This window comes from Mauremys reevesii, linkage group 7, assembly GCF_016161935.1.
Source record: "Mauremys reevesii isolate NIE-2019 linkage group 7, ASM1616193v1, whole genome shotgun sequence".
Classification (NCBI taxonomy): domain Eukaryota; kingdom Metazoa; phylum Chordata; order Testudines; family Geoemydidae; genus Mauremys; species Mauremys reevesii.
Genome location: NC_052629.1, coordinates 657,217 through 683,657, shown reverse-complemented (window position 1 = coordinate 683,657; position 26,441 = coordinate 657,217). Strand labels below are relative to the sequence as shown.

At 52.6% G+C, this 26,441-nt stretch overlaps 2 protein-coding genes across 5 annotated transcripts; both read right to left on the bottom strand.

Moving 5' to 3' along the window:
- Positions 1-8,199: 8,199 nt before the first annotated feature.
- LOC120369525 lies at positions 8,200-20,452 on the bottom strand. Its single transcript, XM_039482955.1, has 3 exons — positions 20,314-20,452; positions 14,451-14,911; positions 8,200-8,230 (listed from the first exon to the last, which is right to left on the bottom strand). Exons 1-3 carry the CDS (start codon positions 20,450-20,452, stop codon positions 8,222-8,224), a joined length of 609 nt encoding a protein of 202 aa, XP_039338889.1. The 3' UTR covers positions 8,200-8,221.
- Positions 20,453-20,675: 223 nt separating this feature from the next.
- Positions 20,676-26,430, bottom strand: SLC25A28 (solute carrier family 25 member 28). 4 transcript variants are annotated; one of them, XM_039546194.1, is made up of 4 exons: positions 26,176-26,430; positions 24,824-25,052; positions 23,201-23,257; positions 20,676-21,784 (listed from the first exon to the last, which is right to left on the bottom strand). In XM_039546194.1, the coding sequence occupies exons 2-4, from the start codon at positions 25,044-25,046 to the stop codon at positions 21,267-21,269; spliced, it is 798 nt and encodes a 265-aa protein (XP_039402128.1). In that variant the 5' UTR covers positions 25,047-25,052; positions 26,176-26,430; the 3' UTR covers positions 20,676-21,266. The 4 variants fall into 4 exon arrangements, with proteins under 4 accessions (XP_039402128.1, XP_039402127.1, XP_039402129.1 ...); XM_039546193.1 differs by lacking the exon at positions 26,176-26,430 and adding an exon at positions 25,667-25,986; XM_039546195.1 differs by lacking the exon at positions 26,176-26,430 and having other exon boundaries at positions 24,883-25,025.
- Between the last annotated feature and the right edge of the window lie 11 nt (positions 26,431-26,441).

Genomic DNA, 26,441 nt, shown 5'->3' with positions numbered 1-26,441 from the left:
CTGTGTCTTGTCTCAGGTGGAAGCTTGTTCTGCAGCCCCTGTGAGGTCAGCCAGGCTGCCCAGCTGCCCGCCAGTGTCTTTGGGCGCCATGGGATGGTGCCCTGCTCAGGACCATCACTCTGCTCCTTGGCTCTCTGGCATCCCCAGCCCTCAGGACATTTGCAGAGCAGGAAGAGGCTGACCTGTCTACGGGAAAGGACCGGCCTGGGTTCCGGCTGAATGAAAGCCCTGCTGTTAGCCACACCAAATTATCTGTTATTCACACACTCTAGGGGCAGCCACGCTTACTCTGTTCCTAGGGCTCAGGGTGTAACCGTAGCACGCTGCAGGTTTGCAGGACCTTTTACCAGCGAAAGAGCCTTACAGAGTAATATCCTACATCGCCTCTATTTCTTAACAATCACCCACACCAGACTGCACCCGCTACACAGACACTGCTCACCACTCCCAATAAGGCAGAGGCCAGTCAGGATCAGGGCGTCTGGGGGACTCCAGCTTCTGCACAGTGGCATTGGCAGAGTGTTGAGGTCTGGCAGCTCTGATCTTGGCATCTCTGTGTCCTGGAGCAGGTTCCCAAGAACTTCCTTTTAGGCCCCAGTTTATATAACGAAACTTGAGCCCTGCTTAGCTGCACCGTCACCCATCATTTTACTAAAATATCACTAACCAATTCTGTAACCGATCCTAACATATTGTAAAACAATTCTCTACTGAATCCTACCCCACCACAATTGATTTACACCAAGCAAAATTAGTTATACAACAGACAGAAACAATCAAAGAACCAGACAGAGACCACAGGGCCACCCAGAGGATTCAAGGGGCCTGGGGCAAAGCAATTTCAGGGGCCCCTTCCATAAAAAAAATTGCAGTACTATAGAATACGATATTCTCATGGGGGCCCCTGCAGGGCTTGGGGCAAATTGCCCCAATCCCCCCCCCCCCCCCGCTGCCCTGGGAAAAATAAACATATAAAAACCTTCCACATCTTGGCACAAACCCAGTTTTGAGAAAACTTCTTTTCAAGTCACCTTTACAAGGTATCACTGGTTCTCAGCCTCAGCTAGTGCTAAAAGGCACTAAAGCTCATTAAAAGCATTGGACAAATATTTTCCATCAAAACTTTTTTTGGATCGAAAACTAGGGGTTTTTAAAAAGCAGAACAAAAATCACGGATAATGTGTTCTTTCCTTCAACATTTGTTGTGGTTTTTTTTAATTGAAAAGCTGAAATTAGTCTGCCAAAACCTGAACATGGTTTGGGGTTTCAGAAGTGTGTGGCCAAATATTTGCTGCTTGCTGTGTTTGATTGTTTAAAGAAACAATACAAATAATCTGCTTAAAAAAATCCAAAACTTTTGAACCACCCCAGTTTGTGACCAAACGCCCGAGCCCATCCAGTCAGAGATTTTTCCAGGTTTCTGATACTCTGCTGGCTTCCTTGACTCATATCTGTCTCCAATGCCAAGTGCCCCAGAGGGAGTGAACCTAACAGGCAATGATCAAGTGAGCTCTCCCCTGCCATCCATCTCCACCCTCTGACAAACAGAGGCTAGGAACACCATTCCTTACCCATCCTAGCTAATAGCCATTAATGGACTTAACTTCCATGAAAGTATCTGTTTCCTAGAGACTGGCTCCATGGGGTCCCTCACAAACTGGAGACGGTTACTGTGGGGTTTGTCGTTAGTATAGCTTATGTACATACTCCACGAACTGAGCATTTGAGCTTGTTCCAGAATCTGGGATGAGCCTATGTTGTGAAAACTGAAATGCTCAAAATAGCAGATGCATTTGAACGGACACAGGGTGCTAAAATTAAATTAACCCAGGAGGTCTCAAACTGGGGGTCAGGACCCCTAAGAGGGTCACGAGGTTATTACTGGGGGTTGCAAGCTGTCAGCCTCCACCTCAAACCCCGCTTTGCCTCCAGCATTTATAATAGTGTTATAAATTAAAAACACTTTTTTATATATTTAAGGGGGGGGTCGCACTCAGAGGTTTGCTATGTGAAAGGGGTCACCAGTACAAAAGTTTGAGAACCACTGAATTAACCCCTCTGGAGCCTCGGGGAATGCAGGTGTGACAATGCAGTTCTGGCGGGACCCAACTGAGAGTGCCAGTTCAGGACCAATTGTTTAAACAGGGCAGTTACAGCCCTAGGCTGGATTTTTTCCATCTCTAAGGCAAACCAAACCAGCCAGACAAAAAGGACTTCGGTTTGACCCCACTGGCTAACCACAAGTCACACAAGCAATTTCCTTAGACACTCCAGTCTCCCAGTATCACCACCAGTGCACTCGTCCTGGGGATGAATGGTTATGAAAACCAACACCCCAGTAAAAGAAAAAGGTTCTCTCAATTCCAAAGAATCAAGCCCCAGATCCAGGTCAATATACACATCAGATCTTACCCACAAATCACGCTGTTGCCAAACCTCTAGAATCTAAAATCTAAAGGTTTATTCATAAAGGGGAAAAGGTAGAGATGAGAGCTAGAATTGGTTAAATGGAATCAATTACATACCGTAATGGCAAAGTTCTTAGTTCAGGCTTGTAGCAGTGATGGAGTAAACTGCAGGTTTAAATCAAGTCTCTGGAACATCCCCCACTGGGATGGGTCATCAGTCCTTTGTGCAGAGCTTCAGTTTGTAGCAAAGTCCCTCCAGAGGTACGAAGCAGGATTGAAGACAAGATGGAGATGAGGCATCAGCCTTTTATAGGCTTTTCCAGGTGTAAGAACCTCTTTGTTCTTACTGTGGAAAATTACAGCAAAATGGAGTCTGGAGTCACATGGGCAAGTCCCTGCACTTTGCTGAATACAAGGCGTATCTGCCTTCTCTGCCTTCTCTCAATGGGTCAATTGTGTAGCTGATGGTCCTTAATGGGCCATCAAGCAGGCTAGGCAGAGCTAACACCAACTTGTCTGGGGTGTCACCCCAAAGCACAGCACAAGTTTGAAATACAGACAGGATAGAGCCAATATTCATAACTTCAACTAAAAAATTATACATACAGACAGACAGCATAATCATAACCAGCAACCCAGAACCTGGTCTTAGACACCTTACATGACCCCCTTTTCATAAGATTTGGTGCCACTACAGGACCTTGGTTGCAACCATGTTCTATATGGTCCCAGATTATATCAATAACGTCATAGCAGGGGAAGGGGGTCTCCCTTAATAGGGTTGGGAAGGAGGTAGGTGGTGTAGGATATTGCTCTTCTCATGTGATCCCTCCCCCATGGCTCTCTTGGCTCTATCACTGTTAATCTAAAGTGGCTAATTTTAAATGAAGCTCCCCTCCCCTGACATGAATCTCCCTGTGGCACAGAAATTAAATGTAGACTATAATTTGGCATTTGAGAAGTGAAAGGGATGGGAGCCCTAAGGGAAAAGATAACAGCTTGGCTCTTTGTGTTAAATAGCTGTCTGCAAGCCTCAAACTGATGAATGAGCTATAGGGTAGGGAAGAGTGTGCCTCCCCAAACAGCCTGGCCCTGCCCCCTATCTGACCCCACTTCCTGCCCCCAACTGTCCCCCTCAGAATCCCTGACCCATCCTGCTCCTTGTCTCCTGACCACCCCCTTGAGACCCCCCCCAACCACCACCCTGGGACACACACCCCCACAAACCCACCCTGCTCCCTGTCCCCTGACTGCCCCAACCCCTATCCACCCCGCTCCCCGAGTCCTGACAGACCCCTGGAACGCCCACGCTCCAACCCCCCGTCCCCTGGCTGCCCCACCTGAACCTCTGCCCCCTCCCTGTGCCCTGACTGTCCCTGGGACTCCCTGACCCTTATCCAACCCCCCTGGCCCCAGCCCCCTTACCATGCCGCTTACCCCCGCCTCCCCCCTCTCCCCGAGCCTCAGCGTGCCACGTCCAGGAGTGGTCCTGGACAGCGCTATAGCGGCCTGGCTCCACGGGACCTGAGCTCCCACCGCTCAGCCCGGAGCTTGGTGTCCTGCCCCCTAATCACGCAGCTCTGAGCAGGAGGAGCTCAGGCGCCGTTGAAGCCAGGCCGCTTTAGCTCTGTCCAGGGCCACTTCTGGATGCGGCGCGCTGAGGCGCCAGGGGATGCGGGAAGGCGGAGGCAGGAGAGAGCCTCCGACATTCTTGTGGGGGCCCCTTTGGGGCCCGGGGCCTGGGATAAATTGCCTCACTTGCCCCCCCTGCCCCCGGCAGCCCTTAGAGACCATACAGACAAACAATAGAGTGTGGGGCCATAAAGGTAAAACGATAGACGCATTTATTTTACAGTCACAACTGCTGATAAGTGATTCTTTGCCAGACGGGATGCTGTCAAATTAAGTTTTCTTTAACCATCTTAAGCTCTGTTTCTCTATCTGGAGACGGTGGGTGCTATTAGGATAGGACCCTCCTTAACAGCCCGATGTTACATTGCTTTAATGTCATTTAGATGGAATGTGAGGATGTGACTTTGTTTCTTTTCTCATGGCTGCTGCTCTCCTAGTATGGCTGCAGGAAAAAGGCCTCAGCCTTACACTGCAGGGGCAGGAAACTCCAGCTCCACCCTCACTGTGCAGTCATCTGACCCAGTAGTGAGTACAGGCTGGTAGAAAACGGACTCGCCTTGTCATCAGCTCGCTAAGCAACTTCTAATCCTGGCCTCTGTTTCACATGCAGGTCCTGCTCTAGAGAGACGCCTCCCAAGCCCTGACTGGCTTGCTGGCATCAGTGCCCTTGGTTCATGTGAGGGCAGCCAGGGACAGGCCATGCTCCATGACCTGTTCCCCAGGACCCTGACACAGACAGCGGCTTCACCTTTCCATCTCCCAGCTTTGCTACAGACCCTCAGGAGCCGATCTCCCCAGGCATAGCCAAGAGCTCTCTCATCCCATCAGCTAATTCTCCTACCTCAGGCTCCAGGCTTTGCCCAGGCGTGGCTACTGGAGCTCACCGTGGTGTCTACAGCAGCCGACAGTGACACTCTGCACCAGGACAAGGGGGCAGGGGAAAGGAGCCACTGAGCTCTGCATCCTGAATGCACACAGTGACTCGCTCCCTGTGGAAGCCTCAGGCAGGGCTGCCCAGAGGATTCCGGGGGCCCGGGGTCTTCGGCAACGGGGGGCCCTTCCGTTCCGGGACCCGCCGCTGAAGTGCCCCGAAGACCCGCGGCGGGGGCCCCCCTGCCGCCGAATTACCGCCGAAGTGGGACCCGCCGCCGACGTGCAGCCCGGTCTTCGGCGGTAATTCTGCAGCGGGGGGCCCCCGCTGTGGGTCTTCGAGGCACTTCAGCGGCGGGTCCCGGAACGGAAGGGCCCCCCGCCGCCGAATTACTGCCGAAGACCAAGCTGAACTTCAGCGGCGGGTCCCACTCTGTCTTCGGCGGTAATTCACCAGCAGGGGGTCCTTCTGCCCCGGAGAGGAAGGACCCCTCGCTGGCAAAGACCGGGAGCGAAGAAGCTCCTGCGCCTAGCCCTGCAAGAGTTTTCTGGGGCCCCCCGGAGCGAGTGAAGGACCCCGCTCCAGGGGCCCCGAAAAACTCTTGTGGGGGCCCTGTGGGGCTCGGGGCTAATTGCCCCTCTTGCCCCCCCCCCGGGCGGCCCTGGCCTCAGGAAAAGCCACCGCCAGCCAGGAGGGCAGCCGAGCCTCAGACAGCCTGATGGCCAAAGAGGAACCTTCTGGACTGAGGCCATGATCACAGCAGGCGAAGCATGACCCTCCACTCAGGCACTGGCCCCAGCGCACAAAGCACCTGGTCCAACCACTTCCCCACAGGGCGAGGGCTCCAGCGGGCTCTGTTCCTGGAGAGCCGTGTTCCTCTAGGTGCAGTAGGTTTGGTGTCTCTGCAAGATGCTTGGTGAGGGAGAGCGTTTCTCTAGGTCCCTCTGATCCCATGGCTGTGCCGAGTCAGGCTTCTCTTGCAGCTCCCACCTTTCTCAGCTCATAGAGACGGAGTTAGGGCCCAGATCAACTGTGAAAAACAGGAAACAGGTTTGAGAAAAAAGAAATAGGTGGAGGTGTGTCTAAATTGACAGCACCTCTGTACTGGGGAGTGTCTCTGTGGGGAAAAGATCTCATTCATGTTCCAGTGAAAGCCAGTGGGACCAGGCCTAGCGAATCACAACTGGTCCAGAGCAAGGGCCCTGGCCAGTCCAGTGGATTCTGCTTAATCTGACATTAGCTGCACTTAGCAATACTAAAAATCGTGTGAAGTAAGCAAGGCATGAGCTGGCAAAGCCGTAGGAAACCAGGCAGCCCATCTTCCCGGGGCAGGACTGGTCCCACATTCCTACAGGACATTTTCTGCTGGATTGTCCAGTTCATTTTTGTGTGAGCCGATCCATGGGGCTCCCACTCCTCCCCTGGGAGATGGTTCCACACCTGGCCCATCTCTCCTAGTTACACACCCTGGAATCACTCTACATAACCACTCATGGAAACAGGTCATGGAACAGGTCCTCAAGGAATCAATCCTGAACCACTTAAAGGAGGGGAAAGTGATCAGGAACAGTCAGCATGGATTCACCAAGGGCAAGTCATGCCTGACTAACCTGATTGCCTTCTATGACGAGATAACCGGCTCTGTGGATGAGGGGAAAGCAGTGGATGTGCTATTTCTGGATTTTAGCAAAGCTTTTGATACAGTCTCCCACAGTATTCTTGCCAGCAAGTTAAAGAAGTCTGGGCTGGATGAATGGACGGTAAGGTGGATAGAAAACTGGCTAGATGGTCGGGCTCAACAGGTAGTGATCAATGGTTCCATGTCTAGTTGGCAGCCGGTATCAAGTGGAGTGCCCCAAGGGTCGGTGCTGGGGCCGGTTTTGTTCAATATCTTCATTAACGATCTGGAGGATGGTGTGGACTGCATCCTTAGCAAGTTTGCAGATGACACTAAACTGGGAGGAGTGGTTGATACGCTGGAGGGTAGGGATAGGATACAGAGGGACCTAGATAAATTAGAGGATTGGGCCAAAAGAATTATGATGAGGTTCAACAAGGATAAGTGCAGAGTCCTGCACTTAGGATGGAAGAATCCCATGCACTGCTACAGACTAGGGACCGAATGGCTGGGTAGCAGTTCTGCAGAAAAGGACCTAGGGGTTATGGTGGACGAAAAGCTGAATATGAGTCAACAGTGTGCCCTTGTTGCCAAGAAGGCTAATGGCATTTTGGGTTGTATAAGTAGGGGCATTTCCAGCAGATCGAGGGATGTGATCATTCCCCTCTACTCAGCACTGGTGAGGCCTCATTTGGAGTACTGTGTCCAGTTTTGGGCCCCACACTACAAGAAGGATGTGGATAAATTGGAGAGAGTCCAGCGGAGGGCAACAAAAATGATTAGGGGGCTGGAGCACATGACTTATGAGGAGAGGCTGAGGGAACTGGGATTGTTTAGTCTGCAGAAGAGAAGAATGAGGGGGGATTTGATAGCTGCTTTCAACTACCTGAAAGGGGGTTCCAAAGAGGATGGATCTAGACTGTTCTCAGTGGTAGAAGATGACAGAACAAGGAGTAATGGTCTCAAGTTGCAGAGGGGGAGGTTTAGGTTGGATATTAGGAAAAACTTTTTCACTAGTAGGGTGGTGAAGAACTGGAATGGGTTACCTAGGGAGGTAGTGGAATCTCCTTCCTTAGAGGTTTTTAAGGTCAGGCTTGACAAAGCCCTGGCTGGGATGATTTAGTTGGGTTTGGTCCAGCTTTGAGCAGGGGGTTGGACTAGATACCTCCTGAGGTCCCTTCCAACCCTGAGATTCTATGATTCTATGACTCTGCCCTTTTGTGTTTACATCCTGGAACAGTGTCTATCTCAGACAGGCTGAATGTTAATCTCTTCCTTGAGCCCCCGAAATTTTCATGCTTTTCCCTCCAGTTTACCAGTAACCTGGTACCCAGAAATGAATGCAGATGCTCAGGCCCTGCTGTTTGATGAGAGACCCCACCCTCCCTGCTCTGGCCTATGAGGCCCTCCATGCACAAATGGAATCGTGCTGGCTTTCTGCTGTCATATCCCATGGCAAACACATGCCTAATTCACTGCCCGTTAATCCTCCACTTGTCTCGCCCAGTCTTGCCTGTTCTCCCAGGTCTGGCTGAAGACGCAGATGTCGTCAATATACGCCACGGCAAAACTCTCCATCCCCCTCAGTAGCTGATCCACCAGGCGCTGGAAGGTGGCCGGCGCTCCCTTGAGGCCGAAGGGCAGGGTCAGAAACTCGTAGAGCCCCAGCGGGGTGATAAAGGCCGATTTCAGTCAGGTATTCTATGCATCCGAAGAAGTAGGCTGTAGCCCACGAAAGCTTATACTCAAATAAATTTGTTAGTCTCGGATGCCACAAGTACTCCTGTTCTTTCTTCATATGATGCATAGTCAACCTGTGGGACTCATTGCCAGGGGATGTTGTGAAGGCCAAAAGTATAAGTGGGGGTCCAGAAAATAACTAGATCCGTTTGTGGAGGACAGGTCCATCAGTGGCTATTAGCCAGGCTGGGCAGGGATGCAACCCGATGCTTTGAGTGGACTAAACCTCTCAGTGCCAGCATCTGGGACTGGACGACAATCACTCAATAAATTGCCCTGCTCTGTTCATTCCCTCTGAAGCACCTGGCATCAGCCACTGTCAGAAGACAGGATACTGGGCTAGATGGACCATTGGTCTGACCCCGCGTGGCCGTTCTTATGAAAGCTCAGCGCCATAGGTTCTAAAGAGGAAAACTTATGCAGGTTGTCAGACAACTCCGTACAGATTTTTGACAGCAGAATAGTGGTTTGCTTGCAAAATGTTTATCTGAACAGGGGAAATGTAACTGTGAAAAGTAATGGCAAAACCACCATGTAGGGAATAGACCCACCCAGGCAATAAGTCAATGGGTTTCCTAAGGGAGCAGGTCAGCAACCTAGTTACACCGAGTTCTGCAGGGGGAGAGGTGACAGACTGACACTCTCTTTCATCCTGGGGTGAGGGGGTATTGGTGAGGGGTGTGATGGGGATCTCAGGGCTGATTCCCTTTCACCCCGGCTGCAGGGTCCCTGCAGGCCTGATGGATTTCTGTAGGGGTCCTGCTCAACCATGCTGGCTTGGTGCCCTGGGGCACAGCTGCGCTCACTCTCCTGGCTTAGTGGGATGAGAGTCAGGTTCACACCTGGCCTAGCTAGTTCTAACGCATGCCTGCAGGAGCTCTGGGCCGTGACAGGAAACTCCAAACAAGGCTGGAGAAGATCAGGTGCTGACAACTTGCACAAACACCCTAAGCCTTATAACAACAAACCTGGGGATGCTAATTCCCCCCACAAAGCTAGCTGCTGTCAAAGGCAGATCTCTGGGAGCCTGGAGTCCAGCCCTGCACCTGAGCCAGAGGCAGACAGGTGTGCTGGAGCCCCCACACCTCCCAACACTGCCTGCAATGGGACTGAGGGAGGGGGCTTAGGAAACATGGCTAGAGAAGGGGAACTGAGCCCCACCCACAGCCTCTGGGGACCTGGGACTGCACCTTCCCCTTGCACAGGGCACCTGGTCCTGCAGAGTATTTCCCCAGACAGTGCCACAAGAGCGTCTTCTCAGCATCGCCTACCACAAGGATTCACACAACCCAAGTCAGGCCCCAAGAGCATGAGAGTGGCTCAAAAGTCATGAGATTTGTAAGGAAATGGGTTCTTAACAGCCAAGATTCCAGGAGCTGGGGCTGTAAGAAATACACCAAGACAAGAGTTGGCAACATTGCTTCTCCTCCACCCAGGAGAGAGAAACTGGAGTAACCACGTGTCCCAGGTTAGACGAGTGCTGGACCGACTCCGAGAGGCTGGGTTAACCGTAAAGGCTGAGAAGTGCAAGGTGGGGATGGCAGAAGTATCTTACCTGGCCCATCGGGTGGGGAGTGGCTGCCTAAAGCCGGAACCAGCCAAGGTGGAGGTGATCAGAGACTGGCCCGTTCCCCAGACCAAAAAGCAGGTCCAGGCCTTTATCGGGATGGCGGGGTACTATCGACGGTTCGTGCCCCACTTTAGCGCCATAGCCGCCCCCATCACTGAGCTGTGCAAGAAGGGGAAGCCAGACGAGGTGGTCTGGACTGAGCAGTGCCAGGAGGCTGTCCGGGCGCTGAAGGAGGCTCTGGTTAGTGGCCCAGTTCTGGCAAACCCAAGTTTTGACAAGCCCTTTATGGTATTCACTGACGCCTCAGACACGGGCCTGGGGGCGGTGTTAATGCAGGAGGATGAAAAGGGGGAGAGATACCCCATCGTGTACCTGAGCAAGAAGTTGCTACCCCGGGAGCAGAACTACGCGGCCATCGAGAAGGAATGCCTGGCCATGGTGTGGGCCCTTAAGAAACTGGAGCCCTATCTCTTTGGGCGCCACTTCACCGTGTACACCGACCACTCTCCCCTGACCTGGCTGCACCAGATGAAAGGAGCCAACGCCAAGCTCCTGAGGTGGAGCCTGCTCCTGCAGGACTATGACATGGACGTGGTCCATGTGAAGGGAAGTGCCAACCTGATAGTGGACGCGCTGTCCCGGAGAGGGGGCCCTGAACTTCCCCGGGTCACTGGGCAGAGTGACCCCGCTCAGTTCAGTCTCAAAGGAGGGAGAGATGTGATGGAGCAGGGACTGTCTGTGTGGGGGTTGGGAGAGCCGGGGAGGACTTTAGGTGATGGACAATACCTGAGCCTGTAACCTGAGCTAGGCAGGGGGGAGGGGAGGTCAACACCTTGGCCCGGGAAGCTAGACAAAGGCAGGGAACCGGCTGGAGGGGGGCGGGGGGCAGTTTCGGTTTGGGGCTGGGGGGTGCAGTGCAGGGAATCCCAAGCTGGGAACGAAGCTCCCTGCACCCCCAGAAGGACCAGATTGAGGGGTCCTGGACGTATTTCCAAGCTCTGCTGTACCCTGCATTCCTGTGTCCAATAAACCATCTGTTTTACTGGCTGGCTGAGAGTGGGTCCCAGGAAGAGGGGTGCAGAGCCGGACTCCCCCACACTCCGTGACACCCAGTACAGACAGTTTGATAAGAAGTGTGAGAATACCTACATGGGGAGATAGATTCAATGTCTGTAATGGCTCAGCCATTCCCAGTCTCTATTCAAGCCTAAATTGATTGTATCTAGTTTGCATATTAATTCACGTTCAGCAGTTTCTCATTGGAGTCTGTTTTTGAAGCTTTTCTATTGCAAAATTGCCACCCTCAGGTCTGTTATTGAGTAACCAGACAGGTTAAAGGGTTCTCCTACTGGTTTTTGAATGTTATGATTCCTGATGTCAGATGAAGAAGTACTTCCTTTTGTTTGTTTAAAACATGCTGCCTATTAATTTCAGTGGGTGATCCTGGTTCTTGTGCTAAACTAAGGGGTAAATAGGACCCCCTTATTCACTTTCTCCACACTATTCATGATTTTATAGACCCCTATCATATCTCCCCTTACTCGTTTCTAAGATTAGCAGTCCAAGTCTTTTTAATCTCTCCTCCTGTGGAAGTTGTTCCATGCCCCTAATCATTTTATTGCCATTTTCTGAACCTTTTCCAATTCTAAGAGAGCTTTTTTGAGATGGGGCAACACAAGATTGAAGGTGTGGATGTACCATGGATTTCTATAGTGGCATCATGACTTTATCTATCCCTTTCCTGATGGTTCCTAACATTCTGTTATCGTTTTTGACTGCTGTTGCACATTGAGCTCTAAGATCTCTTATTTGAGAGTTAACAGCTAATTTAGACCCCATCATTTTACATGTATAGTTGGGATGTTTTCCAGTGTGCATTACTTTGCATTTATCAACATTGAATTTCAGCTGCCATTTTGTTGCCCAGTCACCCAGTTTTGGGAGATCCCTTTGTAACTCTTCACAGTTTGCTTTGGACTTAACTATCTTGAGTAGTTTTTTTATTGTCTGTAAACTTTGCCACCTTCCTGTTTACCTATTTTTCCAGATCATTTATGACTATGGTCCCAGTAAGATCCACTGTGAAAACTGACTATTTATTCCTACCCCTTGTGTCCTATCTTTTAACCAGTTACTGATCTATGCAAAGCCCTTCCCCTCTTGTCCCATGACTGCCTGCTTTGCTTATGAACCTTTGGTGAGGAATCCTGTCAAAGACTTTCTGAAAGTCTAAGGGCTTGGCTACACTTGAGACTTGCAGCGCTGGTGGAGGCTTTCCAGCGCTGCAACTCCCTGGCTGCAGCGCTGGCTGAACACCTGGTCTGCTTGGGGTATAACGAGTGCAGCGCTGGTGATGCAGCGCTGCTCGTCAGGTGTGGCAACACACCAGCGCTGTTATTGGCCTCCAGGGTATTAGGAGATACCCCAGAATGCTTTTAACTGATTACTCTCTTTGTTTTGTTATGAACTCGGGGCTCCGGGAGCTGCTTATCTAAAAAACAAACAGCTCCTGTTTGCTGTGATCAATCTGTAACTGACTGAACAATCAACTGAGATAACCCACTACCTTGCTGTGAATGAGGCAGGCAGGGGGATGAGTGTTTGCTTGAGGATAGAAACAGCAGGGGCGGGGGGAGAAAGGGAGTCCATTGGAGCAGCTGCTTAACTGCAAACAGCCTGCAGACCAGATAAGAGTAAGGAGTCGGGAAAATTTTCTGATTTTGCAAGGCAGGGAGCTGATACACAGTGTCGGCTCCAAAAATCCACTCTCTCTCCCCCGCTCCCTGTCACACTACACCCCACCCCCCTCTTTTGAAAAGCACATTGCTGCCACTTGAACGCTGGGATAGCTGCCCATAATGCATCACTCCCAACAGCGCTGCAAATGTGGTCACACTGCAGTGCTGGTAGCTGTGAGTGTGGCCACACACCAGCGCTTTCCCTACATAGCTGTATGACCAGCGCTGTAACTCCCAGTGCTGCAACTCTCAAGTGTAGCCAAGCCCTAAGTACACTATAGCCACTGGGTCTCCCTTCTTCACATGCTTGTTGACCCCCTCAAAAATTCTAACAGATTGGTGAGGCGTGATTTCCCTTTACAAAAAACAGGTTGACTCTTCCCCAGCATATTTTGCACGTGTGTGTCTGATAATTATGTTTTTACTATAGCTTTAAACACAAGCATAGTTTGACTTCTATAGCTGGAGTGGGGGGGTGGCGGCTCCAGTCAGGCCAATGGGGCTACGTGGTGGGGACAATTCCGTGCCTGCACACAAGGCACCATTTCAGATTTGGGGGGAGGGGAGCACAACTTTGACCATGATTCCAGTGGCTACTTAGGCAACTGAAAACTCTCCTGTTTTTGCAGATAATATCTTAGCAATTATCTGACAGGAGCATTGTATCTAGTTCCTATATCAAGAAAGAAAATTAAATAAATATTAGACCCACTCAGCTCTAATACTAACATGTTCTGACATCTTGTGGCAAGTCACATATGGGACACTGGTTGGGTTTAAAGTTGTAAAGTATATTCCTACTCAGATACTCTTACTAAAGTCAGAAGGGACCATTGCGATAATCTAGTCTGACCCCCTGCACATCGCAGGCCACAGAACCTCCCCCATCCACTCCTGTAATAGATCCATAACCACTGGCTGTGTTACTGAAGTCCTCAAACCATGGCTTAAAGACTTCAAGTTATAGAGAATTCACCAGTTACATTAGTTTAAACCTCTAATATGCTGCAGCAGAAGGCAAAAAATCCCCAGGGTCTCTGCCAACCTGACCCAGGGAAAAATTCTTTCCTGACCCCAAATATGGTGATCAGCTAGATCCTGAGTACATGGGCAAGACCCACCAGACAGACACCTGGGACAGAATTCTCTGTAGTAACTCAGAGCCCTCCCCATCTAGTGTCCCATCTCAGCCATTGGGAATTTTTGCTACAGGCAGTCACTGATGGGCCACACTCCACTGCCGGCAGTCCTGTCATATCATCCCCTCCATAAACTTATCAAGCTCAGTTTTGGAGCCAGTTACGTTTTCTGTCCCCACTGCTCCCTTTGGGAGGCTGCTCCAGAACTTCACTCCTGTGATGGTTACAAACCTTCACCTAATTTCAAGCCTAAACTTGTTGATGATCAGTTGATAGCCATTTGTCCTGGGGTCCTGTAGGGGGTCCGCTGTCGGGAGAGGGGACTCTCCGTCCTCCGGGGCGCCTGGGAACCAGGCCGCCTCACTACACCGAGCAAGCAGTTCAGTCCCTAAAGCCCAGGCCCTGGGTTTAGGGCGGGGCAACAAACACAGCAGGTCAAATAGGCTCAGGCCTTTAGGCGGGGCTGTGCAAGCAGTTCAGTATATAAGCCCAGGCTCCTGGGCCTGAGCATCGGGGCGAGGGGGAGACGGCCACCCGTGAGTGGGGTGGCAGGGGGGACACAGGCCCACCCACTGCTCTGCGTCCCAGCCCGGGGCCCTACCAGCGGCAGGCAGCCTGCTGCTGTGTCAGTGGGGATCCTGGCTGCAACACACTGACATTGGCTCTGGCAGTGCTGCAGCCAGATGGGGGTTGGCTAATCCCGGGCTACTTCCACTCTCCCCCTCACCGAGTACCTGAGTCGTCGTGGTGTCAGCGCAGGGGTCAGCCACCATCGGCTCCTCAAGGTGAGCGTCCCCGGGCGGGTTCAGCGGGTCCTCGGGGTAGGTGGTGAAAAGTAGGTTCGGCTCCTCGTTAGGGTAGCTGGAGCGGGATGGTCCCGGCCAGTCCTCCTCGGGGTAGTGAGTGCGGGGCAGGCTTGGCTCCTCCTCCGGGCAGCTGGAGTGGGGCAGGCTCTGCCAGGCCTCCCCGGGATAGTGAGCAAGGGGAAGGCTAGGCCGGCCGCTGCCTTCTGCTGCCTCCCCAGCGGGAGCTCGGTCACAGACGTCCAGTCCCTCTGACGGCTGGCGCCTTACTGAGCTCGGAGGGCCTGCCTTTATACTTCCGGGTCGGCGCTTGACCCTTTGCGGGGCGGGATCAGAGCTCCATAGCTCCGCCCAGTCCGGCCTTCTGCTGGGCTCTTCGTCCTCCGGGGTGCCTGGGAACCAGGCTGCCTCACTACAGGTCCACATTGGTGCTTAACTTAAATAACTTCTTTCCCTCCCTCCAATGTATTTATAGAGAGCAATAATATCTCCTCTCAGCCTTCGTTTGGTTAGGCTAAACAAGCCAAGCTCTTTGAGTCTCCTCTTATAAGGTAAGTTTTCCATTCCTCAGATCATCCTAGTTGCCCTTCTCTGTACCTGTTCCAGTTTGAATTCATCTTTCTTAAACATGGGAGACCAGAACTGCACACACTATTCCAGATGAGACCTCACCAGTGCCTTGTATAATGGTACTAACACTTCCCTGTTTCTACTGGAAATACCTCACCTGATACATTCGAGGACTGCATTAGCCTTTTTCACAGCAGCATCACATTGATGGCTCATTGTCATCCTGTGATCAACCAATACCCTCAGCTCTTTCTCCTCCATTGTCACTTCCAACTGATAAGTCCCCAGCTTATAGCAAAAATTCTTATTGTTAGTCCCTAAATGCATGATCTTGCACTTTGCACTATTAAATATCATCCCATTTCTATTACTCCAGGTTACAAGGTCATCGAGATCTTCTGGTATAATATTCTGGTCCTCCTCCTCTGTATTGGCAATACCTCCCAACTTTGTGTCATCTGCAAATTTTATTAGTACTGAAGTCAGGCTTACTGGCCTGTAATTGCCAGGATCACCTCCGGAGCCTTTTTTAAAAATTAGTGTTACATTAGCTATCCTCCAGTCAGCTGGTACAGAGACTGATTTAAATGATAGGATACAAATCATAGTTAGTAGTTCTGGAATTTCATATTTGAGTTCCTTCAGAAATCTTGGGTGAATCCCATCTGGTCCTGGTGACTTGTTACTGTTTAGTTTATCAATTTGTTCCAAAACCTCCTCTACTGACACTTCAATGTGGGACAGTTCCTCAGATTTGTCACCTAAAAAGAATGGCTCAGGTGTGGGAATCTCCCTCACATCCTCTGCAGTGAAGACTGATGCAAAGAATTAATTTAGCTTCTCTGCAAAAGCTTTGTCTGCCTTGAGTGCTCCTTTGGCACCTCGATCATCCAATGGCCCCACTGGTTGTTTGTCAGGTTCGTTCAGTATGTGGCCAAATGTCTTATTTACTGCACACTGTTCAAACCCTGATCTAAAGACAATTATTTATTTCTTCATGGTTTTTTCTATGAGGCTCAGCACTATATAATCATAGAATCACAGAACTGGAAGGGACCTCGAGAGCTCATCTAGTCCAGTCCCCTGCACTCAAGGCAGGACTAAGTATTATCTAGCCCATCCCTGCTGGCAGGGGTTTGTCCAGCCTGCTCTTAAAAATCCCCAATGATGGAGATTCCACAGCCTCTCTGGGCAATTTATTCCAGTGCTTAACCACTCTGACAGGAAGTTTTTCCTAATGTCCAACCTAAATCTCCCTGGCTGCAATTTAAGCTCATTGCTTCTTGTCCTATCCTCAGAGGTTAAGAACAATTTTTCTCCCTCCTCCTTGTAACAACCTTTTATGTACTTTAAAACTTATGTCCCCTCTCAGTCTTCTCTTCTCCAGACTAAACAAACAGAGTTTTTTTCAATCTTCCCTCATAGCTCATGTTTTCTAGACCTTTAATCATTTTTGTTGCTCTTCTCTGGACTTTCTCCAAGTTGTCCACATCTTTCCTGAAATGTGGCACCTAGAACTGGACAAAATACTCCAGTTGAGGCCTAATCAGTGTGGAGTAGAGCAGAAGAATTACTTCTTGTGTCTTGCTTATACTCCTGCTAATACATCCCAGAATGATGTTTGCTTTTTGCAACAGAGTTACACAGTTGATTCATATTTAGCTTGTGATCCACTATGACCCCCAGATCCCTTTCCGCAGGACTCCTTCCCAGGCAGTCATTTCCCATTCTGTATGTGTGCAACTGATTGTTCCTTCCTAAGTGGAGTACTTTGCATTTGTCCTTCTTGAATTTCATCCTATTTACTTCAGACCATTTCTCCAGTTTGTCCAGATCATTTTGAATTTTAATCCTATTCTCCAAAGCACTTGCAACCCCTCCCAGCTTGGTATCATCCACAAACTTTACAAGTGTACTCTATGCCAGTGGTTCTCAAACTTTTTTTTTGCGGACTACTTGAAAATTGCTGTGGGTCTTGGCAGACCACTTAATGGTCTTTCCAGATGTTGTTTGTCCCATTAGCTAACTATTGTAAAGCATCTTGGATAAAAGTGCTATATAAAAAACCTTAATAATTAACTTTTTTGGTTCTACAAATAAAAGCACACAACTCTCATTTTAATATCAGTAGTGTTACCTTTCTAATGCGATGGCCATGCCCTCTCTCCCCCGCTGTGGCAGCTCCTGAGCTGGGGCTGGGAAGGAAAGGGGTCTCTCCCTCTCTTCCCCCACTGCAGCAGCCACAGAGCTGAGGCTAGGAAGGAGGAGAGGTCTCTCTCCCGGCAGCCACAGCCCTGGAGCTGGGGAAAGTCACCTCTTTCTCTGGCCACAGCCCTGCATGTCCAAAATTTCCCCCACCAACTCTTCTCACCCCACTGCCTCCTCCCATCTGCTCCCTATTCCCCCCAAGGCCACCACCTCACCTTACATGTGCATCTTCTCCAGGGTCCAGGCATCTAATTAGAGACCTCCAAGTGGAACGGCCAAAGATTTGTGCAATTCCTGCCTAACGCCTCTGTAATAAATAAAGGTCCTACCTCAGTTTCTGGCTCCTGGTAAAAAAGCAGCAGTTGTTACACTGTCAGATTCCATTGGCCCAGCACTGCTCCTACAGGCAGCCTGCGCTGCCAGATGGTGAAAAGGAAGCAGACCCTCCCTCTGAAACCCTATGCCCTGTGCTGACAATGGATTTGGAGACAGAGGTCCACAGCAAAGGGGTGTAGCCCTTCTGCCAGGAGGTGTTGGCAACAAAAAGGGAAATAAAAACAATACTACCCTGGGTACCTTTGGTGAATAATACTTCCCCAATCACCAGCACCGATTCCAGAGATTTGAAACAAAGAGAACCATACTGGGGGGGGACAAGGTGAGAGCAGGACAATGGAGTGAATTGGGGAAAACCTGCAATTAACAAATTCTGTTCAGTTCATTTGCAAATTTGACACCATCAGCTCAGGATTAAACAAAGACTGTCAATGGCTAGCCAACGACAAAAGCAGTTTCTCCTCCCTTGGTGTTCACACCTCAACTGCTAGAAGAGGGCCTCATCCTCCCTGATTGAACTAATCTGATCATCTCCAGACTGATTCTTGCCTGCATATATATACCTGCCCCTGGAAATTTCCACTACATGCATCTGCCGAAGTGGGTATTCACCCACGAAAGCTCATGCCCCAATACGTCTGTTAGTCTATAAGGTGCCACAAAACTCTTTTTTGCTCTTTGTGTTAAGACTCCCCCATGTCCTGGGTATCTTAACAGTCCCAACCTCAGTCCTCCTCTGGCATTTATGAGTGGCAGGTGTCTTCTATCACTTCCCTCTTCCATTGCTCCCCAGTCATAGTTTATTGTCCTGAATTGGAGAAGTCCAAGGATTCTCCCAGGCCCATGCTGCTCATGGGACTCTACCCCATGCCTCACCTGAAACAACTTCAGCTTTAATTACTGGCTGAGAAGGGCTGCACACAGCCTGCCACACACTGTGGTTTTATCTTCAAACACACCATCACCCTGCAGCGCAGCATTCACCACATCTATTCTGCCCAAGCAGCTACAGCAAAGCCACATCCGCTTCTCTGAAACAAATCAGTTTCACTTAAAACTCGCACATTACACCACCTGCCCCTTCGTTCCACCCCTCCCCTTTGCCACCTGAGTTTCCAAGCTCCCTTACCCAACTGGGCCTCACTGCAGCCATGGTCAGGGTGACTCCAGGCACCCTTGGGTCAGTGTTTTATCCCTTCTTTTCCCAAAAGCGTCAATGCCACTGGATTGCCCCAAACTCAAAGCTTAGAGGCAGTTAACCAACGTGGCCCAAACGGCCACGTAAAGGAAATGCAAATGAGGCCAGCCCATTCAGTCCCTTCCCCCTGCCCTCCAACAGACAAGCAGAGAGCACCCTTCCCTAGGAGGCCCCAGCCACCTGGAGCTCTCAAGCAGCTCTTCCCTCCAGTCACGAACAGTTATCAATAGCAAGCTCCATTCTCTGTAAGGCCACAAGGCTTATGGAAAAAATCAGAGCGGAGAAATACTTTTCCATGCAACACACCATTGGCCGGTGAAACTTGCTGCTACATGAGGCCACTGAGGTCAAGAGCTTTGGAGGATTAAGAAAAGGATTTGATAATTCTTGAGAAGATCCAGAAGTTATAATAAAAGAATTGGGGGAGCAATCCAGCCATTCACAGGCAAGAAACAACCTATCAGGGCTCACGAGGAAGTTTTCCCTGCAGGCAGAGGAACCCATGCTCGCCTACCCCTGCATGTCAGTGCAAGAAGTACCTAGGACTGGTCCCTGCCAGAGACAGGGCACTGGATTAGCTGGCTCATTGCTCTGGTCCAATACAGCAATTCCTATGTTCCCATGGCAAACAGAGCCAGCCATCTTCCCAGCACTGCATGCAGAACAAAGAGGGCAGCAGGAAGGTATTTAGGGCCCAGAGTATCAGTGAAGTTAAGATGCAAGAGACTTGTTCACCAAGGAGGCTCTGACCCAAAGGCCATTCAAGCCTTTCCATTTATTTCCATGGGTTTTGCATCAGCCCTATGTCCATATCTGTGCCGGCACAGGAAACAGCCCCAGAGGTGATGTGCTACATACATTGGCTCAGCCAAAGGCCAGCGACTGGCTTATCTCCCCATGGGCAAGAAGCTGCAGTCCCCTCCTGGAGCATTGCCGTGAGCACTGCAATTGCCTTATGGGCTGTAGATCCAGTCCTCTCCAGCACTAGCCTGCATGAAGCCAAGAGCCCCCAAAACGCCACCCACTGCTCCGATTCACACCCTCTCCATCTCACCCATGCGCCTTGCTGACCTTCCTGGTGCAGGTGAACTGTCCTGAGAGCACCTGTATTTCAGCCACACCCCACCCTACAGACACACTCATGCAGAGCAGCTGGTGGAAGATCAGTCTTGTAGCCCAGAAAAATCTCCTGCAGCCTCCCCCAAACCTGATCATGATCCACGCCAGCTGCTGAGCAACAGGTCATGGGACCTAACACCCCCCCCCCTCCAAAATAAATAACCCATCCACAGCCCTGAGCACCAGGGTCCCTCTCACCTTCTCTAGAGGGCAGCCAAGGCTCCCGCTCCTCCTCGACTAGCAGGCAGAGGCCCTTCCCCTATACCTACCCCTTCCTCCCTCAACAGCAGCCAGGAAGCTCCTCCCTTTACTCCCCAATCTGCAGGAACCCAGCCCCTGCCTAGAGCTCTGCGAGGGCCATACCTTGAGAGCGCTTCTCGGCATATATCCCATTGACCGCTGCCTGGTCCCACTTCTCCAAATAGGGATCATCAGCCAGCCCAGTCTCCCTTCCTTTGCTGCCATTTCCCCATCGCCCCTCATTCACCACCACCCTGCCCATTTCCTAACTCCCCTGCCTCACCGCCAGCCTACGACATTCTCCCCCGCCACCAGCTCCAAGTAGGGAGCTTTCAGCAGCTCGGCAGAGTTAGTTACATCTCCCCATCATGCAAGATGGAAGCACCATCTGCAGCCTGTACAACTGCATAACACTGGCTGGAGAGCTGCTGAAAGGCCCCAAGCCTGACCCCAGGAGCTGGGCTTTACAAGAGTAACAAGGGACATGACAATAAAGCAGAATTCTTTATTGGAGGTGCCAAGAGTAGGAACAACCACAAATCTCTGAACTCCCCTCCCAGGCAATCCTTCCTGCCAGCTGGCAACAGGGTGGTCGGTGTCAGGTGTGCATCTGTGTGTGCATGCTGCTAGACAACGGCTAAGCTTACACTTCCCCCAGCCAGAAACCAGCCAATAGCCCCTGGCACTCCAGGCAACAGCAAGGACCTTTCCTGAGCACCTGAGCTTTGACTTGACAGTGGTGGGTCATGGTGTTTGTTATCCCCAGAGAGACAAAGCTTTAGGTTCAAGGAGATTTGATAGGGGAAGAGCAGGAACACAACTCCTAGGTGGAAGTGCAAGGGCTGGTAACCTGGGCTGTAGTTTCCGGGATGACATCACTCGAGGGTTCTGGGGACAGGGGCAGGCTGTGCTGTCTGAGCAGAGCTGCAGCAGCCCCACACAAGAGATGACCTTGCTAGAACCCAAGGGCTTTCCTGCCTCCCCATCTCCAGCACAAACCAAACCAAAGGGCGACACCGAAAGGCAGAGGCGGGGAGGGGAGATTATGTGGGCCCAGAGCAGGGCCAAGCTCTGACTCATTTCCCAGCCCGGCGCTCCTCCTGGCGCTTGGTGAGGATGTATTTGAAAAACTCGTACACGGACCAAGCAATGGCTGTGGAGGGCATCTGGTAAATGACCCGGGCCTGGACCCCACGGAAGTAGGCGGTCACACCGCCCACTCGGTACACCGTCCTGAAGGCATTGGCCATGCCTGTGATATGTCCACTGATGTTGGAGTTCAAGGCCAGGGACTCCTGGGTGTTGAGCAGCGTTTTGCAAACGTCCAATGGCGTGGTAGCAGCAGCAGCCACAGCACCCGCGCAGGCCCCCGAGACCACATGGGAGCCAGGGTTATACTGTCTTTGGGGGTTGAGCTGCTCTTGCAGAAACTCGTAAGTCATGAAGTGGATGGCTTGGAAGGGGATGTTCATGGTGAGCTGGGTGGTATAGCTGCGGTAGAAGGCCCTGGCCCCTTCGTTGCGCCATACGGCCCGCACACAGTCTGTCACCCGCTGGTACGGTGAGTTGTACATCTGCATCCTCTGCTTGATCACTTGGGGCAGATGGCAGCAGCAAGCAGTCAGCGAGAGTGTTCAGTGGCCAAGCCACGGAGGGGACAACGAGAGAGAGAGAAAGGATGAGTACAGGGCTAGGGAGCTCCCTGGTCTCTAGTCTCACTGGCTTCAGAGACCACTGACAACTAAGACCAGAAAACCCCTGGTTCAAGATCCATCTCTCTCAGCATCTCCACACCCAGCCAGGAATCTAGCTAGAACAGCTCTTTGCTGGGTGCCAGCTACCTCACCGTCTTAGTATCTGGCTGCACACCCAAGGGCTGCTACACTTCATTTCAGTCAGCATTCGCACACTGAGCTCAGCACCAAGCATCTACGTCTTCCCTTGGGGAGACCAATCCCTCCCTCCATTGTTACAGACCTATGAGGCAGTCAGAGAACATCAGTCCGTCTCTCAGCTGGATCTCAGCATCTGGGCGCATACGTGCATTTCTACAGCATCTTCCATCCCAGAATATCCCCAAGCATTTCACTAATTCAGCCAGCAGATACATGTGCTCATCTACAGCCACAGCCCTGATCACTTCCAAGTGGAAAACAGCAGCTGTTCAAAAGCCAAACTCCAGCTCTACACAGCAGAAACAACTCTCTGACTGCGACTGCAGGGGGATTCAGGAGACAGAACGCAAATAACTGAGCTGGAATTTGGGCGGGACACTAGGCCTACCACCCCATGTCCTGCAGAAAGAGCCAGAGCACACCTAAGCGTGGGGCATAGGGATCAGTCCCACCACAGGAAGGGAATGTCATCTACTGAGCCAAGGGAAGTAACATCCAAGCAATGGGCAAGCCCAGCTCTTTGCCTCTGCCGGTGCACTCAGACTCACGAGGCATTTGGCTGCAAGTATGTAGCTTGCGAAGGCTCTCCTAGGAACACCCTGCAAAGCGGATTCAGGACCTTGAGAGAAGGCTGCTTCCACAACGCAATTTCTCCCAGCACTCACGCCCTCAGCACAGGTGGGCCCAGGTGAGAACTGCACTCACCACAGCCCAGATCGCTGGTAATCTGAATTCAGAGCCGCTAACTAGGGCTGTCGCTTTTTCTGCTGATCCTCATGACAAGCCCCTTGGGGGGAAGGGTTCAAGGCTCCCTCACTCTCTGCCCCTAGATTCCCCAGGCTGAGGCTGGCTCCTTTTTCCTAGAATAGAAACCTTCTGGCTAATCCAACTCCTTAAATGGATACTACTGAGCTATCCAGGCCTGGGCCCTAGGCTGAGGATGTTGCTCTCTGCAGGACTCTCCCTAGTTAGGACAGAATGAGAAGAGCGCCCCCTGGTGCCACAGACAGGAGCACAGCACAGAGATGAAATCAGCTCCCTCACAGAGGAAGCACCACACACCCTCACCCCCGTATACCAGGCCTCCCCTGCAGTGGGCACGGGGTCATCATTACCTTCCACAGGGTTCATAGCTGCATCATGGAGCAATGTTGCTACACACCCCGCTGCACCTGCAAAACAAGAACTGACACATGTGAGGGGAGGAGAGGGCGAGAGACCCGGGGCTCCACTGAGCCCCAGAGCCCCTCGCCAGAGAAGAGGGAGACACCCACTGCCAGGACTCCACTACCAGAAAGGAGAAGACTGGTAAATTTCTAATGCAGCCACCACATCCTGCCCAAGAAGAGGGCCAGATGCCAGGAACCCCCAGCTTCAGAACCCACAAATTGAGGGGAAGTGCAATAATCTGCCAGGTCCTTATGGAGACAACTAGGCCTCACTTAATCCCAGCACCTACTAGAGAGAAGATGCAAACAACAGACTCACGGGGACCCTACGGGACCATGCCTCACTGTGTCCCAGAGTGAGAAACCACTCCATAGTCAGAATCCCTATGTATCCACCAGGGTGAAATACACCCCCCCAATGCAGGGCCAATGAGTCCCAAATCTGTTCAAGCACAGCAGCGTGGGGAAGCAGAGAAAGTCAAAAGCACCACTGGGAATGAGGCACGGGAACGCTGACGGTTGCATCCTGAACCCTGCTCCACTCTACCTACCCACAATGCTGCAGTCAATCCCAGCTAGAGATGAGGGGGAGTCCTGCAGGCAGTTCCCATCCACAGGTGTTGCTGTGAGCAAGGGGCAGGTGTTGGCCAGCTCCCAGCCCCACTAACCTGTTCCTCAAAGCCAGATACCTGGGAACATCTCAGACAGCTCTATGAACAGGTGCAGGCACGAGTACAGCACTTCCCCTTGCCCAGCGCTGGGATTGGTAGGGAAGGGTGATGTGGAACCAGAGCACTGCACAGATGGGCTGCTAGCTAGTGACTGGAGAGAGGACATTGCTTAGGACATCTGCTCCATTTTGAGCAGACCGGCCAGAGTGCAGCACGGCTAATGCTTTAAGCCCACCACACTAAGCATCAGCCCCGGCCGCTGCTACCAGTCATGTCTCTCTGCCCGTTGGCCACCATCACCCTGGCACAGCATCACCAAGGAAACCGTGTCCTGGGTTGGATGAGGAAATCGGTGGCATTACAGCACCTAGGAGAGCCACAGAGCCAGCCTTGGCCCCTACTCGGACCCTATTCCTGACTGCCCAAAGAACTAACACACACACACACACCCTGCTCCCCCCTCCCATTAGCTAGGGCACATTTGTTTTCCCCATTGCTGCATCTGGCCCAGTGAATAGGTGTAAACAGTAGCAAGCACCTCTAGTGCCACTCATGCTCTCTCCTTGATTCACTGTAGCCACTGCTGCACAGCCCTTGCCTGCCTTACAGCCAGTGCAGAGGAGTGGACACAGAGCTCCAGTAGGGCTGGTACAGAGTTATGCAGGTATAGGTCAGGGCAGTGTTTGGGAGATGGTAACTAGGCAGGGGAGAGAAACCGCTCTGACAACCAGTTTGATCTCTACTGAATCATCCTGGGGGGGGGGGGGGGCGCAGGAGACCTGGCTTCTGGGGCTGCCCCTGCCCTTGACTTTACCGCCCCAGCCAGCAGGGCTGCCCTCAGCTGCTCTAGCCCCTCGGGGATGGTGGTGCAGGGAAGCGGTGCAGGAAGGATCAATACCATTGGCCACATGGCTATTGCCCCCAGCATGGATAACATCACTCAATGTCTTTTTTAACTTTTCATAGCAGGCGAAATACAAGGCGTGGGCGGGGCCAGCCCCAGTGGCCGTGATGTTCATGCCCCGCATCGGCCTCCAGAAACCCTCTGTCTGGACGATCCGCCACAGGGCCTCAAGCACGTTCCGATAGCGGGCAGCAGGCTCCGGCTGCAAACTCTGCATCCTTGTCTGAAAGTGTAGCAAGAAACAGGTGTTACACGCACTGAATGGCCCTGTGGACAGGGTTCCCGGTTCTCCCCATGCCGCCTGGGGATGGGCTGGAGAGCCCTGACAGCAGCGCCAGGCGGGACGCCAGGTCAGCCAGAAGGGTCCTGTCCCCCCGGGTCGGGCTGCAGCGCCAGGCAGGACGCTGGGTTAGACCAAGGGCTGGTCCCGGACCAGGTCAGCCAGAAGGGTCCTGTCTCCCCGGGTCGGGCTGCAGCGCCAGGCAGGACGCCGGGTCAGACCAAGGGCCGGTCCCGGGCTGGGTCAGCCAGGAGGGTCCTGTCCCCCCGGGTCGGATGGCGAGAGGCAGGACGCTGGGTCAGACCAAGGGCCGATCCCGGGCCGGGTCAGCCAGAAGGATCCTGTCCCCCCGGGTCGGATGGCGAGAGGCAGGACGCTGGGTCAGACCAAGGGCCGGTCCCGGGCCGGGTCAGCCAGGAGGGTCCTGTCCCCCCGGGTCGGATGGCGAGAGGCAGGACGCCGGGTCAGACCAAGGGCCGGTCCCGGGCCAGGCAGCAGAGCCCAGGCGGGACGCCGGGCCGGGCAGAAGGGCCCGTCCCGGGCCAGGCGCCCCTCACCTTGACGCAGTCGATGGGGTACATCACGCAGTGCTCCAGCACCCCCGCCACGGCCCCGGCCAGCATGTGGGTGGAGACGGCGGCGCCCTGCGGCAGCGCCTCGTAGTCGGGGTCGGAGCCGGGCTCCGGCCTCCGCGCCGCCTCGGAGCCCCCGGGCCCGGGCTCGGCCTCCGCCCCGCCCCGCCGGGCCCAGCCGTGGCCCCCGCCCAGCAGCAGCAGCAGGATGCGGCCCGGCTCCGTCCCGCCCCCGGGGCCCGCGCCCGTCCCCGCGCCCGCCCCTAGCTCCATGGTGCCGCCCGGGGCCTCCGATCCAGCTCCGGGAGCCGCCGTATCAGCTACGGGCCGCGTCCGGCCGGAGGCTCCCGCTCAGCCTGCCACGCCCCCTCAGCGCCTATTGGCCAGAGCACGGTTCGCCCCGCCCATCGGCAGCCTCTATTGGCCAGTCTCGCCATCCGCCCGCCTACCGACAACGCCTATTGGTTAGCCGCGCGCTAGGCCCCCATACATACCCAGTTCCCATTGGGCAGCCGCTCTCTCCGACACACTCATCCGCAACGCCTACTGGCCAGCCATGTCTTCAGCCCCGCCCACCCACAGAGCCTATTGGCCAACTAATCCTTTTCTCCCGTCCATCTGAAGAGCCTATTGGGCAGCCGATCCTTGACCTTTTGTCCCCTTCGAGCTTTATTGGTTCCTCCTTTCCCTCAAAATCGCAATTATCATGGCAGAGGAGCAGCTATTGGGTTTTTCGGCTGCCACTCGGAATCCCGGGTCT